The 19,528-nt window shown below is 44.3% G+C and overlaps 1 protein-coding gene across 1 annotated transcript in view; it reads left to right on the top strand.

The window, feature by feature from the left end:
* Nucleotides 1-19,528, top strand: part of LOC126471531 (retrotransposon-like protein 1) — a 304,834-nt gene that overhangs the window by 229,134 nt on the left and 56,172 nt on the right. Inside the window, exon 3 of the mRNA XM_050099759.1 lies at nucleotides 6,845-7,068. Within this exon, the coding sequence (XP_049955716.1) occupies nucleotides 6,845-7,068 (224 nt within the window). The remainder of the gene's footprint in view (nucleotides 1-6,844; nucleotides 7,069-19,528) is intronic.

Raw genomic sequence — 19,528 nt, 5'->3', positions numbered from 1 at the left:
GCCTTCCCCAAGTCACCCCCATACTCGCCGACGATTGTCATCTGCTGTAGTGCTGAACCGTAACTCATCCCTAAATCCAGTTTGACACCATTCTTCATGCTTCCCGGTCAAGGAACCATGCCAGACAGAGTCATTTGTGTTGTGGTGTTAACGACAGCCTACGCATGGGACGGTAATTCCCCAGACCGGCTGCTGCCAGTCTCCAGCCAACGGTGCGGGATTACGCAGAACGCTTCAGGGAGTCCAGTGCTTGTTCTCGGATAGCAAGTGCGGGTGTGACGGGTTTACGATGTGCTTGGTGCACAATACGGCGATCTTCCTTTGTGATCGACAGACATGGTCGACCAAAATGTTGACTACATGTATACCTGCCCTCACAATCCCGTGCGATCCGGCATCGTGCCACTGTCCCATCCGAATGAAACACAAATCGTGTGGAACAATACTGTGCTACTGGCCATGGGATACGATAGAAGAATAATTTTGAATCTTACACGGATGAAGTAGAGATGATTCAGAATGACATGGACTCGACTATGATGTGCAATACAACGACAATGGAGGTGAGTATGAGGCAAGATAAGATACGCTATCTGATCCACACTACCTGACCTAAAAAGAGAAGAACCTGGAAGATTTGTTCGGGTGTAAACGTAACTGCGTGCACATACACACTATGGAGGGGGGGGGGGGGGGGATTGTATGTAAATGCTTAGAGTTGCAGCACTCTGTGGCACAAATCGAGCAGCCAGCCAAATGGAGATGCACAACAAGGCCGCTTTCAGACACTGCCGGATGCTGATAATACTGCCGCACACGAGTAAACGGCATCTCCGTGTCCTTCACGGCGATCACTCAACATCTGACTTTCTTTTTTTTTTACTTTATTGTTATTTTGACACCTGAACAACCAGGTAGGCTGGCAGCAGCACAATACGCCGCTCTTCAGCCGAAGAGAGTACATGGAGATAAACAAAGAAGAGACATCACTTAGAAAAACGGCGGGAAAAAATGGAGATGGAGACACAAGAACATAAAAGCACAAGAAGCCGTTCACACTTGATGACAATCCACACTACGAACTGGAGACCCGACGCACAAACACTGAAGAAGACGATGGCACTGGTGAACAATGGAGCGTGACGGCGAAACTGAACACTAAACATGACGGCACACACGATACACTGATGGCGGTGATCTCTGGCGCGCGAATGTCCACTGAGCGTGTGCGAGTCCGGGGACCTGCCAAGAGGGGAACAGGGGTGAGGAGGGGGAGAGGGGAGGAAAAGAGGATGCCATGGCTTAGGAGACGGGGACAGGAGGATAGGGACAGGGGAGGGGAGGCCCGGGGGACGAGGGGGGAGAAAAGGAGGAGGGAGGGGAAAGGGAGAGAAGGGAGGGAGGGTGCCCAGAGGAGTAAGTACAGGAGGAGGGTGGGAGGATCAAAGTTGGTAGGAGGGGTAGATGGAGGGGAGGAGGGCATCATCAGGGAGAGGGAGCTGGTGGAAGCCACCTTGGGAGAGGGTAAGGAGGGTGGAGAGATGGAGACCGGGCGGGACGTGGGAATACAGGCGCGGCAGCGGGCGGGGGTGAGAGAGGAGCGGGGAGACGAGTGGGTGAGGAGGATCAAGTTTACGGGAGGTGTACAGGATCCGTATCCTTGCAAGGAAAAGGAGGAGGTGGGGGAAGGGGATGAGATCATACAGGATCCGTGTGGGGGAGGGGAGACGGATGCGATAGGCGAGGCGGAGAGCATGGCGTTCCAGGATTTGGAGGGATTTATAAAAGGTAGGGGGAGCGGAGATCCATGCTGAATGGGCATAACAAAGGAAAAACATCCGACGCTGTTCATACCCCTTATATACCCCACCAGGACCGGCAACAACACTAAATACAAACAGCGCTAGTACACTCTGGTGGCCGCTCTACCTGCCACAGAGTGCGCTACAACTCTAATCGTTTACATACAACTCCCCCTCCCCCCATGGCGTGTGTGTGTACGAAGTTACGTTTACGCCCGACCATATCTTCCAGGTTCTTCTCCTTTTTGGTCAGGCAGTATAGATCAGACAGCGTATCTTATCTTGCCTCATACTCACACCATTTTCGTCCTATCGCCCAACACCTCTGTCGAAATCCATGTCATTCTTGATCATCTCTACTTCCTCCACATAAGATTCAAAATTATTCTTCTATCATATCCCATAGCTAGTAACGCAGTATTGTTCCACACCACTCTCATCCATTCAATGACAGCCAACTCCGCTTTATTCCTAATAGAAACTCCAGGAACCTCACACATCTACAATTTTCCACTGTTTTATAAAGTTTTTACACTAAGCAAGCTACATTTACATTCATGTGTTAAGACATTCCTATGACAACTGAAAATTAGGGATTTCAATAACTGGGCAGTCTGTTAAATAATATATTATACAAATTATGCTGCGTATTTTTGCGAAGATAAAGTAGGAAACTTTTATTGGAGGACATAGATCAATTTTCTGCACTATTACAATTACGTGATAGTCCTAACAAGAGTTCCCAATCTCTCTTTTACCTGCGAGGTAGAGTTAAACTTCAATGTATTTTTCGGATCAGTTTTATTTTTACCACCCTGTAGTACAGAAAAAATAATTAAAAGACCATTGAATTCAATTTACTGTTTTTATGCATCAATCCTGAAGTGGACAGGCTGCTTTGACTCTTAAGGTAGCCTACACGCAATTTCCTTTGTTGCATTTTTGTTTTGTACAACTTTGGTTTTCATTTAAAATTAGCACCTCTGCATACAATGACGGAAAAAAATCACACCACCATGAAGGAGTTAGGCTACATAAACGAAAGTTGTCGAACGCGTTTCTAAGCTGAAAGATAATGTCTATCGAAATTTCGCATAAAAAAAATGGCTCTGAGCACTATGGGACTTAACTGCTGTGGTCATCAGTCCCCTAGAACTTAGAACTACTTAATCCTAACTAACCTAAGGACATCACACACATCCATGCCCGAGGCAGGATTCGAACCTGCGACCGTAGCGGTCACGCGGTTCCGGACTGTAGCGCCTTTTTTTTATTTTTTTAATCTCATTTTTTTCGTTTTTGTTCGTTGCATCTGCTCGGGGCGGACGTCGTAAGACATCCGTTGAAGTTCGTTGTTGATCGATTAGCTCAGTTTTTTTATTACAGAGGGCAACTAACCCTCTGACCGAACACGCTGAGCTACCGTGCCGGCTATTAACCGCGCGGCCACTCCGGCCGACAATTTCGCATCAGTTGCATAAGAGTGTAGCTAGTAGTGGCACTGTGGCTATGCAAATAAAGTTTGCTTTATGTACACTATGTAACGGTAGTGAGCGTTAGTTACCTTCGGAACGGGGTGAGTTGATGTTAGTCAAGAATTCCTTCAAGGTGACAAAGCGCCATTACCAATAGCTCACTGAATTTGAACGAGGTAGTGTTATAGGTTCTCGAGAAACTCGATATTCCTTCTGCGGTATTCCAGAAAGACTTGGCAGGAATGTAGCCAATATACATGATTGCTGGACACGAGAGGGAAGAGCATCGTGTTCAGCGTATGACTCCAGCGCCTCGCATAGCCTCTGTAGCAGCAATCTGAACAGCAGTTGTCACCACAGTGACACAATTAACTGTTATAAATCTGTTTCTGCAACGACAGCTTCGAGCCAGACGCCCTGTGGCTTGCATAACAATGACTCCAAACCACCGTCATCTGCGGCTTCAGTGGTGTCAAGAGAGAGCTCATTGGAGGGCAGGATGGAAGTTTGTTGTGCTTCCTGACGAAAGCTGGTCCTGCATCGATGCTAGTGCTGACCGCGTGTTGGTTAGGAGCAGGCCAGTTGAGGGCCTGCAACCATCGTGCCTGCGTGCTACACACCCTGGACCTACACCTGGAGTTATTGTCTGGGGTATCATTTCGCACGGGAGCGGGAACACTCTCGTGTTTATGCCACGCAACCTGACTGCAAATTTGCACGTCAGTCTGGTGATTCAACCTATTGTGCTGCCATTCATGAACAGCATTCCGGAGGGTGTTTACCAACAGGATAACCGTCGCCTCCATACCGCTGTTCTAACCCAACATGGTCTACGGAGCCTGGAAATGTTGCCTTGGCCTGCTGTCTCCAATCGAGCACATATTGGATATAGATGTCGTGTGACGAGGGCCTTCCGTCGGGTAGACCGCTCGCCTGGTGCGTCATTCAATTTGACGCCACTTCGGCGACTTGCGCGTCGATGGGGATGAAATGATGATGATTAGGACAACACAACACCCAGTCCCTGAGCGGAGAAAATCTCCGACCCTGTCGGGAATCGAACCCGGGCCCGTAGTATTGACAGTCTGTCGCGCTGACCACTCAGCTAGCGGGGGCGAATACTGGACATCATCGCCCAACATCTCCAGCGTTATCCACAAACAGCATTGACCGTCCCTGTATTGACAGACAGGGATGGAAATTCATCCAAGAAACGGACATGCGACTCCTGTACAACGTAATGCATGCACGTTTGGATGCTTTCATTCAACATTCTGGCAGCTACACCGGATATTAATGTACCAGCATTTCATATTTGCAACGGCTTATCTCGCGCTTGCATTAACCTGTGTTCTTGCAATGTTAATCACTTAAATATATTACCTTGACAAATCTATTCCGGAAATTTCATTACTCTACATTAATTATTTCTCGGTATTGCAATTTTTTTTCTGTCGGTGTATATCGGTTAAAATACGGCCTCTGCATCGCCCATTCAAATCATTCTTTTTACACTTATCCGAGTACTATAGTTCAATTCTTTTATCTTGGCGATTCGAGCATGCCCGCCCAGACGCGGAAGATTGCTGCGTTACCAGTTGCACGCGCCAAGAGAAGCAGCGCCATAGTTGAGTTCGCACGGCCGGATTAACCCTTTCGCTGCTACAGAGACGTGCTCCCCGCATTCTGCGCTGTGGGCGATTTTGTCATCACTGTACTGCTCGCCTGTGCAGACACATGGTGTTTCGACTGCTTTGACACACTTTATCATTCGATTTCACAAAAACTATTTGGCCCAAAAATTTGATTTTTACACATCTTCTTGACTGATACCTTCCCCCCATAAATGACTTAATTTTGCTTCGATGTTCAACGCAGTTATTGTGCACCATTAGATGTAGTATACCATGGCACGAAATTTTGAAGAGTTCGCAGAGGTAAAAGTCCATAGAGTATACTTTCCGTACGGTCGATTTTAGATGCCACTAGAAATTTCAAAAAATTACATTCAAACGAATAACATTAATGAAATAAGACAATTCGATATTGTTTTTAAATAAAGAAAATACTAAGCACCGAACAGGGTTTGAACTCAGCACGTTTTCCTTTTTTTCATTGTTGATCGTTGTGTTCGGTCGTTGCGGACGTCGCAAGACATCCTGTTCAAGTTCGGTGGTTGATCCTTGCACTCAGTTTTTTATTACAGAGGCCAACCGGCTCTCTGCCCGAACACGCTGAGCTACCGTGCCGGCGCACCTTTCGCTTAGCAGCCCAACTCTTTCACCATTACGCTAACGCAGCTCGTCATTCAATAAGCCTTCCGGAGGACTTTAAAATATCACGCAAAATACCGACAAACACTGTTGGTATGACTATGAATTACTCACGTTTCGTCGAAGTACAATAGGAAATAAACAATTACCGCTGTTCTTTATTGCGATAAAGCGGTTAGTGAGAATGATACAAACACCTTTCCTTACTATCTCCTGAATTGGGAGGCTTATTGCTTGTTTGGTTTTATTAATTAATAGAATATGAAGCAATTGGTATAAAGAATGCTTTTTCCAAACTTTCTATAAAACAAAGTCTGCTATCAAGACATTGCTTTTGTTCAATTACTTTATTTATGACGGAACGTTTCTAAAACTGAAAACACTCGTCCGTGCTCTGCACTGCAGTCGAGCTCTGGCAACGTCGTTCTCTGTTCATTGGCTGATAGGCAATTACATCTCTATCACAAAAACTTTCAAGAACAGGTACACTGGAAACTCCGCTACCACCTCTTACTATGGCAACGGTGAACCATCCGTTTCCATGTGAAAAAGTGTCGTTTATATCCTAGCTGAAATTAAGAGAACATCCAAGAAATACGCAGGGTCCATCGACGAGGGCATGGGCTGCGCCACTCTTCACTGGAATGCGATTCTTCTTGTCTCCTGATATTGAACTTACAACGACATCAGGAGACAAGAAGAATCGCATTCCAGAGTGTTGCAGCCCATGCCCTCGTCGATGGACCCTGCGTATTTCTTGGATGTTCTCTTAATTTCACCGTTGCCATAGTAAGAGGTGGTAGCGGAGTTTCCAGTGTACCTGGTCTTGAAAGTTTTTGTGACAGAGATGTGATTGCCTATCGTACTTATCATATGTTTGAAATTGATAGTAAAGATTTTGGTAAATCAGCTTATGACTCAACATCTCCTCTTGTCTTGTATACATGTAGTAAGAGAAAAATTAATCAAAATGAGTCTGTATTTACTTGGGTTAAAGGTAAAGCTGTATGTGAACATGTAAAATTTGTAGCTGATTGTACTTTATATTTCCATAAATAAAGATCTGTAGCGTCAACCATTAACCAGACAAGGGTGCATCTAGAACCGGAGGCTCAAGGATGCAACAGTTGTGTTATGTAAACACTGTTATCTCTTGGCGTTGGCGGCGCGCCAGCGGGGATGCGCACACCTAGTTCTGTGACGTAAGATGCAGAAAAAAAACCTAAACTCGGCCGCCGTCGTAAATGACGCGCACATTAGTAAGTTAGCTTCAGCGCTACAAATTTGTTTGCAGGAGGAGAACGAGGAAGAGGGTGAGCTGGAGCAGGAGCAGGAGCAGGAGAGCGACGGCAACGGCACGGTGGCGGAGAACGCGCGGAACCAGCAGAAGATGTCGCGGGAGCTGAGCGGCGAGACGGAGGACGGCGAGGAGGAGGGGGAGCCGGCGGAGCGCATCGCGGCCGAGCTGGTGGCGGCGCACCGCGTGCACGAGCTGTGCGCGCGCGTCGGCGGGCCCAGGTGCCGCGCCGGCCTCTGCTTCCGCGACGCTAGCGCCAGCCCCAGCCCCCCGCCGCGCGTGCGCGCGCTCTTCCAGCTCGACGAGGTCCCCGAGCCCGACGAGTACCACACCCCTCCCGGCCCTAACCACTCGGAGAACGGCTCTGCTCGGACCGTTGCTAGCCCCCAGGCGGACGCCGCCGGAAGCGCGAACGTCACCCGCCCAAAAACTGAACCCGCCCCCGCTCCTAGAGAACCGGACGTGTGCGCTCCTGTAGGCCATTACCCACTATTTCCCGTCGGAGGTAACCTGGAACAGTTGCTTTTAGAGGAGCAGGGAAAACGTTCGAATGTCTGCGGTCGCGTTTCGAACGAAACGGTGAAGCAACCCGTTGACGACCAGAAAGCAGACACAGCGTACCTCGTCTCCAACGTAAGTATCGCAGTTCTGTGCACCCATTCGTAAGTTTTCTTTCCGAAATAAAGCAAATTTGACAGCTCTTGCTAAATCTTCCTCAATTTCAATGACACCAAGAGCAAAAAATACACTACTGGTCATTAAAATTGCTACACCACGAAGATGACGTGCTACAGACGCGAAATTTAACCGATAGGAAGAGGATGCTGTGATATGCAAATAATCAGTTTTTCAGAGCAACACAAGGTTGGCGCCGGTGGTGACACCTACAACGTGCTGACATGAGGAAAGTTTCCAACCGATTTCTCATACACAAACAGCAGTTGACCGGCGTTGCCTGGTGAAACGTTGTTGTGATGCCTCGTGTAAGGAGGAGAAATGTGTACCATCACGTTTCCGACTTTGATAAAGATCGGATTGTAGCCTATCGCGATTGCGGTTTATCGTATCGCGACACTGCTGCTCGCGTTGGTCGAGATCCAATGACTGTTAGCAGAATATGGAATCGGTGGGTTCAGGAGGGTAATACGGAACGCCGTGCTGGATCCCAACGGCCTCGTGTCACTAGCAGTCGAGATGACAGGCTTCTTATCCGCATGGCTGTAACGGATCGTGCAGCCACGTCTCGATCCCTGAGTCAACAGATGGGGACGTTTGCAAGACAACAACCATCTGCACGAACAGTCTGACGACGTTTGCAGCAGCATGGACTATCAGCTCGGAGATCGTGGCTGCGGTTACCCTTGACGCTGCATCACAGACAGGAGCGCCTTCGGTGGTGTACTTAACGACGAACCTGGGTGCACGAATGGCAAAACGTCATTTTTTCGGATGAATCCAGGTTCTGTTTACAACATCATGATGGTCGCATCCGTGTCTGGCGACATCGCGGTGAACGTACATTGGAAGCGTGTATTCGTCATCGCCATACTGGCGTATCACCCGGCGTGATGGAATGGGGTGCCATTGGTTACTGTCTCGATCACCTCTTGTTCACATTGACGGCAATTTGAACAGTTGACGTTACATTTCAGCAGGATAATACACGACCGCATGTTGCAGGTCCTGTAAGGGCCTTTCTGGATACAAAAAATGTTCGACTGCTGCCCTGGCCATCACATTCTCCAGATGTCTCACCAATTGAAAACGTCTGGTCAATGGTGGCCTAGCAACTGTCTCGTCACAATACGCCAGTCATTACTCTTGATGAACTGTGGTATCGTGTTGAAGCTGCATGGGCAGCTGTGCGTGTACACGCCATCCAAGCTCTGTTTGACTCAATGCCCTTGCGTATCAAGGCCGTTATTACGGCCAGAGGTGGTGAAAATGTAATCACATGTCAGTTCTAGTGCAATATTTTTGTCCAATGAATACCCGTTTATCATCTGCATTTCTTCTTGGTGTAGCAATTTTAATGGCCTGTAGTGTACTAGCAGGGTGTTCGAAATTTCCCTTGAAAGTTCCCCGTGCTTGTAGAGGGCTATGGACAGATAATGCTTCGAATAGGAGCTATTTTCGGGATCATACTCTTGCCGCACTGCAGGATCAAGCACGTGAAGTAATTTATTGCACGCGACAGCGTTTATTTTGTGAAAAAGTTAGAGTAATGTAACGCGATTCTGGTAGTTATTACACTTCCAATCAACTAACAAGCGGAGGCCACGACGTTTGGAACGTGGATTTACTGCAAACTTCGTACACTCGTAGTACTCCATGGGGACAACAAAATGTGTAAGCAGTAGCGCGTACTTCTCAATTGTTACTGAGAAAATTACATGATAATTTCACTCGTCAAATATACACATATACCTGTGCCTGGCCATTTTTACCATAAAGCGGCGGCAGCCGCGTAGTGCCGGCAAGGTAACTCTGCGTGTTAGGTCAGAGGGTTAACTGCTCTCTGTAATAAAAAAAATAAACTGAATTCATGGATCAACGACGAACTGAAACGGGTGTATTGCGACGTCCGCCCCGAGCAGATGCAACGAACGAAAACGAACAAAATGAGATTTAAAAAAAAAGTGGTTAGCGTTCAAGCCACGTAATCGCTGGATCGAGTCCCGTTCGCCAGTTTTTCTTATTTTCAACTCAGTAATTTTCTTTACTATTTATATTAAAATTGATATAACGGGAAAAATACGTGTAATCGGAGAACTTTTCTTAAATTTACAATGTTGTTTGGCAGTCTACAAATTTTTACTATCACAAATAATATGATATTCATAACTATCGACTAGTAAACGACCAAACGCATAAAGGCATACCGAAAATTTATGCTTGTCCGTGATTTGAGAAATCGCTTATACCTGGAAGGAACCCGAAACGACTTGCTACCTGCAAGTTTTGACCGGCACAGACGGCCTTCGAAAGATGTACATTTAATCGTCGCTTTCGACATTACAAGTACAAGTTGCAGGATGGTATTTTTCGTAACACGGAAAACATAAAGTTAAAGGGCTCCAGCTGCACTCAATGAATGCTATGTTTCCGCATACACGAGGTCTTTTGAGGTTTTCTGTGGAAAACAAACCTCGTTAACGTTTTCAAAAACCTCTCTTTCAGCCGATAATTTGGAAGCAAACCCTGCATAACGCAGTATTTCCTTAAATATCGGCGCTGATAGTTGGTCATGCTGTATCGAATGTATTTTAATAGCGTCTTTACGAGAAGCAATTTCTCGTTCTCTTTCGATTAAATACGAACAGTTTTGTAGATACGGACAAGCATACATTTTCAGTATCACTTTATACGTTTGGTCGTTTACTAGTCGATAGTTGTGAATATTATATTATTTGTGATAATAAAAACTTTTTAGACCGCCAAATAACATCGTAAATTTAATAAAAGTTCACCCGATTACACGTATTTTTCCCATTACATCAATTGTTATATAAATTGTAAAGAAAATGACTGTGTTGAAAATAAAAAAAAACTGACGAACGAGACTCGATCCAGCGATTACGGGGCTTGAACGCTAACCTCTCGGCTGCCGCCGCTTCATGGCAAAAATGGCCACGCACAGGTATATATTTGACGACCGAAATTATCTTGCGATTTTGTCAGTAACGTTTGAGAAGTACGCGCTACTGCTTACACGTTTTGTTCTCCTCATGGCGTACTTGGTTCAAATGGCGCTGAGCACTATGGGACTCAACTGCTGAGGTCATTAGTCCCCTAGAACTTAGAACTAGTTAAGCCTAACGAACCTAAGGACATCACAAACATCCATGCCCGAGGCAGGATTCGAACCTGCGACCGTAGCGGTCTTGCGGTTCCAGACTGCAGCGCCTTTAACCGCACGGCCACTTCGGCCGGCTCCATGGCGTACTACGTGTGTATGAAGTTTCCAGTAAATTCGCGTTTCAAACGTTGTGTCCTCCCCTTGTAAGTAGAACGGTAAGTCTCTAGTGTTTTCTGCTGTTCTAGTGAAGCTGAATGCGAATTGTAATAGGAAGGAAAGTCAACGAATGTGTAATATGCTACATCAGTACTTTGTTTCATTTGTCCTTTCGGACTGACAATTGTTACGTCATTAGTTTATTGTTACGAGGGATATTCGGGGAGTAAGATCCGACCGATCGCGAAATGGATACCACAGTGAAAACCCGATGAAGCTCTCCACAGACGTGTTAGACAGTGTCTCTAGTATGCCCGGCTATCGCGTCATGTCGCTTTTTTCAATTTTGAGCGCACAGTGAGCACGTAAAAATACCGAGAAAATAGTGTCTCCCTCCAAGTTTGAATGCGTGTGAGAGATTTCGCCTAATTTCATGCAGCCCAGACAACCAAACTGCCATTCATTTCCTTCTTCATGACAATCCTCGGTCACATACTGCAGCGTTTCCGATAGGAAGTATTCCATTACCAACCATACAGCCCGAACGTGGCTCCCTCTGATTTTCTTCTCTGCCCTCATGAACCGCGGGCGGCTGCAGAAAACATGCTGCAGGTCAGCGTAGAGAATTGGCAAAAGCATGGGCGACTGCGGTCTATGACGAGGCTATTAGAAAGTTAGTAGAATGCTACGAAAAATGTCTCAGTCGGAGCGGCGAATATGTAGAGAAGTAGCCAGAGGACGTAGCTAACTGTTGCAAACAAAACATTTTGAATTTTCACTGTCGTTTCCATTTCGCGACAGATCGGACCTTACATTCCGAATAGCCCTCGTACAAATGCAATAATTACCAGTCAACGTAGGACGGTTGTGGCTGTTGCAACGAGCAGTGACAGAGGAGTGGAACTCTCCGGTTTGCGTGTTTATTAATACAGTACAGAAACGATATATTTCCGGATATGAATTCCTATTCAAACGATTATCTACACAGCGCCATCTGCACGTCAAAGGAGCTTATAAGGGGAAGTTACAAACACCCTACACAGCTTAAAAACCAAACGAAAATAAATAAAAAAAACATTCCCCGATTCTGTATTTCAATCTGCAGCATGCGAAACCCAGAGTTCTTCGTTACATTAAAAATTTTCCTCCTAACTTCAAACACGCTTCAGATGGGTACAGTTGTGACAGTCAGTAAATGTTATTACCAAAGAAAATAAATTTCCTGAATTAGTTTGCGATCATTGTGAAAGTTTTGTGATATAAAGCATCTAGATTGTGTAATATATGTTTTTATTTATAACGTCGGTTCGGCTAACGCCATCATCAGAACAAAACAACGTTCAGTGTCTGTATCGATAAAAGGTTTTATTGACACTGATTCTGAACGTTCTTTTACAGCTTCTAAGTTTTGACCTGATGATGGCGGTAGCCGAAACGACGTTATAAATAAACATATATTAAGCAGTCCAGACGGTTTTATTCACAAAGTAGGCCGTGGCGCCACGAAAGGGCTGTTCAAGGAAATGTGCACATTCAAAACTCTTGTTAAAGTGCAGGCACTTCCACACAAGCTTTTTATAGTTTTATTTCTATGTCCTTCGAAGCACATGAATTACTTACACTATGAAAATAGTGAAAAGGAATAATGGGACATGTTTTTCCAAATAATAGACGCTGGGTAAAAGGTATTGAACTTACAGAAGCAGAAATTTTTAGCTTTTTTAGAAATATACAGCTCTTTCTATTATTACTTTAAAATAATGAAATTAGTATAACAGGAGTCACCATACGTTTTTCTCACCATCCTGAAGAACAAAAAAGCCAAATATGGTACGCAGCAATTGCTGGTTAAGATCTTTGAAGAATTATCCAATGTGATATACACCTAGACTAATAGATTGGGCTATTTCAGGTTTTAAGACGGAATACTAAGCAACTCTTCTTTACTAGCTGGTTTTCGAATGTTAAAACAGTGCATTTACTAAAAGGCGAAAAAATCATGACAATCTCTTCAGATTATTCATTACTGTGATAGTTAGAAAAGTTGCGTTGTTTCTCAGGATCTTCAGTATCTGCTGCCAGCAGGTAACAACTTTTCTTGATTTGACAAGGGTGATGTAACGTAGCCATAAATGGTTGGCTTTCCGTTTACATGACCAGGATTTCAATCGGAACGGTTCCACAGCTACTACTGTAGTGTTTGGTTTGCTTTTCTCACTCCCTTATACAAATCTATGGATGGTTACTACCCGAAAAGCACTCTGACATCCTGTCTTGTGTTAAATACCCTAACTGAGACATTAGTCACTATTCCGTCTCCAGTGATGTTGGGAATAGGTACAAAGAAGGTAGCTGTCTATTGCGTGCAGTCTGTACATAACATCGTTAAATTAAAGAATTCGTAGTCTTTGCTTGTGTTTATTGTCTGAGGTACAGCACTTTTCCCTTTATTTTCAATTTTTTGCCCGGAGTTATTCTGACAAAAGAACCATTCATATGAACAAACTCTCTCCCTTAGGTTAACATTGAGATTAACAATTAACAATATTTTTAAATACATACAGTAGTCCACACTTTACGTATGTCTTTATATTCGGACAAGACATCTAAAAGAGTCGTTAATAAACGAAATGTAGTTTGTTTGTAGGTGTTGAGTCTTCTCTGAAAATCACTGCATCCGTTGAGTCCTTAGTTTTACGCGTGCTTATCGCTGTTGCGTCTGCAGTAATATTGTACTGTACAGATGGCATCTCATGAGGTTGATACTTTCGGCGCTAGGTAGAGAAACATACATCCTCGAGAAGCTGTTCGATTGTGTTGAAAATTCTTAAACAGTCTGTTTCTGTCGGAATGGTGACCGGTGAGAGGCACCCATAAAAGTATCGTTAATTTCTTCCACATCTCCACATTCATAATTAGAGTTGTCTGTTCCACCAATTCTACACAGATGTTTTCCGAAACCGCAATGTTTCGACTTCAGCCGATTAATGGTTGTATATCGTCTACTTGACATACTCTTCTTCGTCAACCGGTGTTCTGCAGATAATTACATGTGTATTTGCCAGTCATGTCTGCCTCTAAGTAGTGATTTTTCCACTTCACATTCAGTCTATTTCTCTGTTGCTTTTCGAGAACAGTGTGTAGACTGGAATACGAGATCATATAGACTTCCTGACGAATCCCTGTTATACAAATTTATCTGACCATTCATTGCTAAAAAAATCGCGTTGTACCATTATCCAAAAATCGTCAAGCTTTTGTACAAAAAAACTCGTGAAAGTAGTACGTCAGTCATCAGTCTGCTATCTTCAGAGCAAAAGCAGGATCCCTTGGCTGGCTCAGTACCCAGAAAAACGAAAGACGAGAATAGGTAGTTATAGCATTTAGGTAGTGCGAATAGTAAGCCTCAATGGAAATGCAAGTTTTTATAAACTCTACGCCTGACCATGGACGATTCTACAACACCTAAAGTCTACTGGTTGTCCTGCGACTAACGTGTAGTAAGTAATTAGAACTCCTGACTATATCATGCACCGAACAATTTACTCAGAATCAGCTTTTCCTACAAGATTTAAAAAATAGTACATCCAAGTTATACTGTAGCTTTGTCTGTGTAGTCCTACTACACCCAAGCTTGCAAGCAGAACTTTTTTTTGCTTTTCAGATTTGGGCAGTACTCAGTGATAAATCAAATGTGTGACGCTTCTGCCTGGTAGTGCAAAACCCTGACATGTGGGACGACTCGAATAGCAGTTTAAGAAAAATTATCTAATATCATACGCCACCGTCACTTTTACTTTTCAGTCTTACAAACAGGATTCAAGGACAGTTTAGGTTCGCTTTTTGACAGGTAATGATAGTTCTGCTTCATCACCTAACCTACGATGGTTGGAACTTAAATAGTGACAACTATTTATTCACAACCGATACAAAAGAGTTACATGTTTGCATCTGTTACTGTCCTTCAAAGTAGTCACCAGCGTTGTGTAGAACCCGTTGCCAGCGATGTGGGAGGCGTAGTATACCGTTAGCAGAGCCTGCTCTGAAGCGAATGCCACGAAATGATTCCTTCATCTTCGGAATCAAATCAAAGTCACAAGGACTTAAGTCCGGGGAGTATGGTGGATGGTACAGTACTTCCCCCTGCTCTGAAGCGAATGCCACGAAATGATTCCTTCATCTTCGGAATCAAATCAAAGTCACAAGGACTTAAGTCCGGGGAGTATGGTGGATGGTACAGTACTTCCCAGTCCCATCGACCGAACAGAGCAGCTACAGCTTGCACTGTACGAGGTGCGGCTAGAAAAAAACCGGACTGATGCTGGAAAAAACATTTATTTACAATTATTTACAATTTCATGTTATCTCCTTCAATGTACTCTCCTCCTCGGTCTCTACACCGCTCCATACGAATTTTCCACTGTTCATAGCAATGCTGCAGATCATTTTCGGTAAGTCCATACATTACTTTCGTCGCTTTTTCTTTTACTGCTTCAACAGTCTCAAATCTAGTTCCTTTCAAAGCTGACTTGACTTTGGGGAAAAGAAAAAAGTCACAGGGGGCCAAATCAGGTGAGGAGGGTGGATGATATAAGATGGGAATGTTGTGTTTTCTCTTGTTCAGTGTCGTCTGTGCTCTCTTCTGTTACTCGTATTTTATTCTCTGTGGGTGTTTTTTTAGTACTTGGACAAAGGGACCGATGACCGTAGCAGTCTGGTCCCTTTAATCCCCCAAACCAACCAACCAACCAATGTTGTGTTTTGCCAAAAACGTCTTCACTGACAACGCACTGTGAGCTGGGGCATTGTCTTGGTGAAGGATCCATGACTTTTTTCTCCACAAATCGTTCCGTTTTCTCCGTACTCGCTCACGTAGGGTAGCCAGGACGCTAATGTAGTAATGCTGATTCACTGTTTGTCCCTCTGGTACCCAATCAATGTGCACAATCCCTTTGATGTCAAAAAAAACAATCATCATTGCCTTGAATTTCGATTTTGACATTCGTGCTTTTTTTTGTCGTGGAGAACCAGGAGTTTTCCAATGGATCGATTGGCGTTTAGTTTCGGGATCGTAAGTAAAAAACCACGATTCATCGCAAGTAATAACATTTTGTAAGAAGGTGGGATCACTTTCAATGTTTTCCAGGATGTCAGAACAAATCATTCTTCGGCGTTCCTTCTGTTCAATTGTGAGACACTTTGGAACCATTTTTGAACACACTTTGTTCATGTTGAAACTTTCATGAAGAATCTGCCTAACACTTTCCTTGTCAACTCCTGTTAACTCAGACACTGCTCTGATTGTTAAACGGCGATCTTGTCGAACAAGTTTACCGATTTTTTCAATGTTTGCATCAGTTTTTGTTGACAATGGTCTGCCAGTGCGAGTGTCATCACTGGTGTCTTCGCGGCCATCTTTAAATCGTTTAAACCACTCAAACACTTGTGTTCGCGATAAACAATCATCGCCGTACACTTGTTGTAACATTACAAACGTTTCACTTGCAGATTTTCCTAGTTTGAAACAAAATTTGATGTTAACACGCTGTTCTTTCTGTACACTCAACATTTTCCGACGCACAGACAAAACGTCAACCACTTAAAACAGACGCCACGGGCAGACTGAGAGCAGGAGGCAGATGAAACTCGAGCAGTAGGCGGAGCGAGAGTCACGTGACAGGCCACGCGACTTTCAGCCTTATTGCATTCGTTTTATTGTTTCACCAGTACTAGTCCGGTTTTTTTCTAGCCACACTTCGTATGCGTCCGCGCATTGTCTCGCAAAATGATGGGTGGGCTGCGCAGAAAGGGTCGCCGTTTCTTTCGCAAAGCTGGTCGCAGGTGATGCACCAAAAACGAGCAGTAATACGACTTAAGTCCTTGTGACTTTGACTTGATTCCGAAGATGAAGGAACCACTTTCGGTTCAGAACTGTTCCAGAGAATCGACAGGCAGTAGACCGCTCCATTCGCACCATCAACAGAACAGGTTCTGGTAACGGTATACTACGTCTTCCACATCGCTGGCATCGGCTTCTATACAACGCTGGTGACTACTTTAAAGGACTGTAAAAGATGCAAACATGTAACTCTTTTGTATCGGTTGTGAATAAATAGTTGCCACTATTTAAGTTCCAACCCTCGTAGATGGATTGCGGCAAAAATAGAAGTGAAAAGCGCTTCTTGGGCTAAAATACTAAGACAATTTTCGTCAGACTTCGATTTCATTTACTTTCTGCAATAAATCACACAGGCCGCTTGTCATAAATTTCTCCCCTCAAGAATCAAGTTTCTATACGTAACAGTACTAACTGGAATAGAGTCTAGGTCTTCTTCTCTGATAGAGAATCCTGGATTGTTGGAGTTCATATTTGAAGATGATTGCAGGAGACTCAGTAGCACCTGGTAGACTAGTTTCTGGGTAGGCTAGTGTTCACTTGACTGCACACCTAGAGCGTGTGAAGGCTAATGGAGGAACGATATGCACACTGAAGCGTTCCCCTGGAAAAAGCTGTCTTAAGTTGGGAAAGGAATTACTATGAGATCTTTTTTTAAAAAACTGAGAAGAAATTTGTGGTGATAACCCCTTAAAGGATGAAGACTTAATTTCATCAATTTTTATAAAATTTCTCATAGGAGTATAATAAAAGTTACCTACTAAACTGCAAGCGATGCGGAAGAGATACTACAAATACTAGTTCAGCTACATGCGCTGGTAAACAACATATTGCAGAAGCGTCAGGAAGAGAGGTGCATTTCTAAGTGAAAAATAACTTTGGGATCATGAAGGCTGGTACCATTATAATACACCCAGGAGACGAGGACGTGAGGGGGTTAGAATATAGACAAACCGAGATATTAAGAAAGGTCTTATAGTGGAATGCAACATGGAAAATGGCAACGATACAATAATAATTGAAGAAACATGCTAAAGAGAAAGACTGGAAAGAACAGAAAAATAAAAAATGGTGTTTAAAGTGGTCCATTTCTGAAGTAGAAATTTTGAACCGCTGCAATGAGGCCTTTACGTGTATTGTTTGGGAAATACATATTTCTAAATGTACATCAACAAAAGAAACGAAAATTGGCTCTGAGACATGCACATGTATTCATTTCCAATGTGTCCAGATCAAAATCTTGGGACAACTAGTTAGCGAAACTGATTCCATCCTGATCCAGTAAAAGTGACAGCCATTACAGATTTTACAACTCCACGGCAGATTCACGATGTCAGAGGCTTGCTTTGAAAGTGCTATTACAGACATTTCATACTGTATTTCAATTGCAAGGCATGGCCACTACAACATCTCTTTCACGGGTGTGTCAAATGCTCTTGGAACAAGGAGCAAGGAAGATCTTTGTGTATCCTTAAATATGTGCTGATATCATTACTAGTCCTGCACTTTTGGAGGAGAGTGCTGAAACGGAACTGGCACTGTTGCCAGTGGTTATGCATGAGTGCAGTTCTAGTGCACATACAGGAAGACGCGGAAAGAATCATTGCTTATGCCTCCATAGTATTCTCTAAGTGCGAGAAGACTGAGTACTGCAGAGAAAGAGTCTTTGCAGTTCTTTTGCAGTCAGTAAGTTCTGATCTATTCATATGGCAGATCATACACTGTTGTGACTGAACATTACTTTCAGTGCTGGTTGATTATCCTCTGGGATCCATGAAGATTGACAAGATGAGCGGTGAAGCTCCAGGAAAACAGTGGTATACAATAGTCTTCTTTTTCCTCGCCTTTGTATCTTCACGGGGTCAGTTTATAACTTATTGGATTAGGCGGTGTTAGTGGTCGAGGGTGACCGGATGCCTTTCTTGTCGGCACCCCCCTCCCCTCCCCCCCTCGTCACGCGCCGGACTTTGTTTACCTCATGTGTCTGCGTGCAGTGTTATCCATCTGAAAATGTACGAACGTTTACTAAATATTTGAGATCCATGTTACTGAGGCAGAACGCGGGTGCCAGTGCAATATTCACCTATTCGGTTATGGGGAAATCAGCTACAAGCGATATAAGGTTGGCCGGCGAGGCTCTCCAAATAACGGAAGCGGCTATCCAGGCGGGTATACAGTAGAATGCAATGATAGACGTAAATACAAGAATGCCACCTGCCTTTCACGGAATCCATTGGAGGAAGATTACTGAGCAGCTGATATCACAGTCATTATTGCACTAACGGAAAGGTAAGATTCAGTATTACTTATGATCATACACACCTTAAGGAAGGAAACTTCTGTTAAAGAGCCTACGTCAGGAAGACAAAAGTGCAGAGATGCCGTCCATGTCCAACTTACGAAGTCCTGTCAATCCCGAAACGCAGATTGACGAAAGTGACTTCCGATTCAGAGAACGCGAGAACGTGCCTAACGACTGCGATGAGTCAACAGGAGTAACTTCATTTGAATGCCATAGAACTATACGGACGTGACAGCACGACCAGAGAGCGAGGATCCACCAGCGCCATTATACATAGGACCACTGGCTAGATTCAGTTCCAAGAAGCTATGGTCTACTCCGAACCAGCAGGTCACCGTTTTGCAAGAAGAGGGAAAAATGGAGTCAGCTGTATGTTGTCTACGATGGCGTAGTGGTTATAGGCTTTGGTTGTCGACGTGCGAATCATTAGTTCGAGTCCCACATCCCTGCAGTTATTTAGTATTGGTGGTTTCTGGAATGTTATGGAACTTACTTATTTACGGAACATTTGAATCTTCTGGAAAATTC

The sequence above is a fragment of the Schistocerca serialis genome, chromosome 3 (assembly GCF_023864345.2).
Source record: "Schistocerca serialis cubense isolate TAMUIC-IGC-003099 chromosome 3, iqSchSeri2.2, whole genome shotgun sequence".
Taxonomy (NCBI): domain Eukaryota; kingdom Metazoa; phylum Arthropoda; class Insecta; order Orthoptera; family Acrididae; genus Schistocerca; species Schistocerca serialis.
This window is presented reverse-complemented; position numbering and strand designations above follow the sequence as displayed.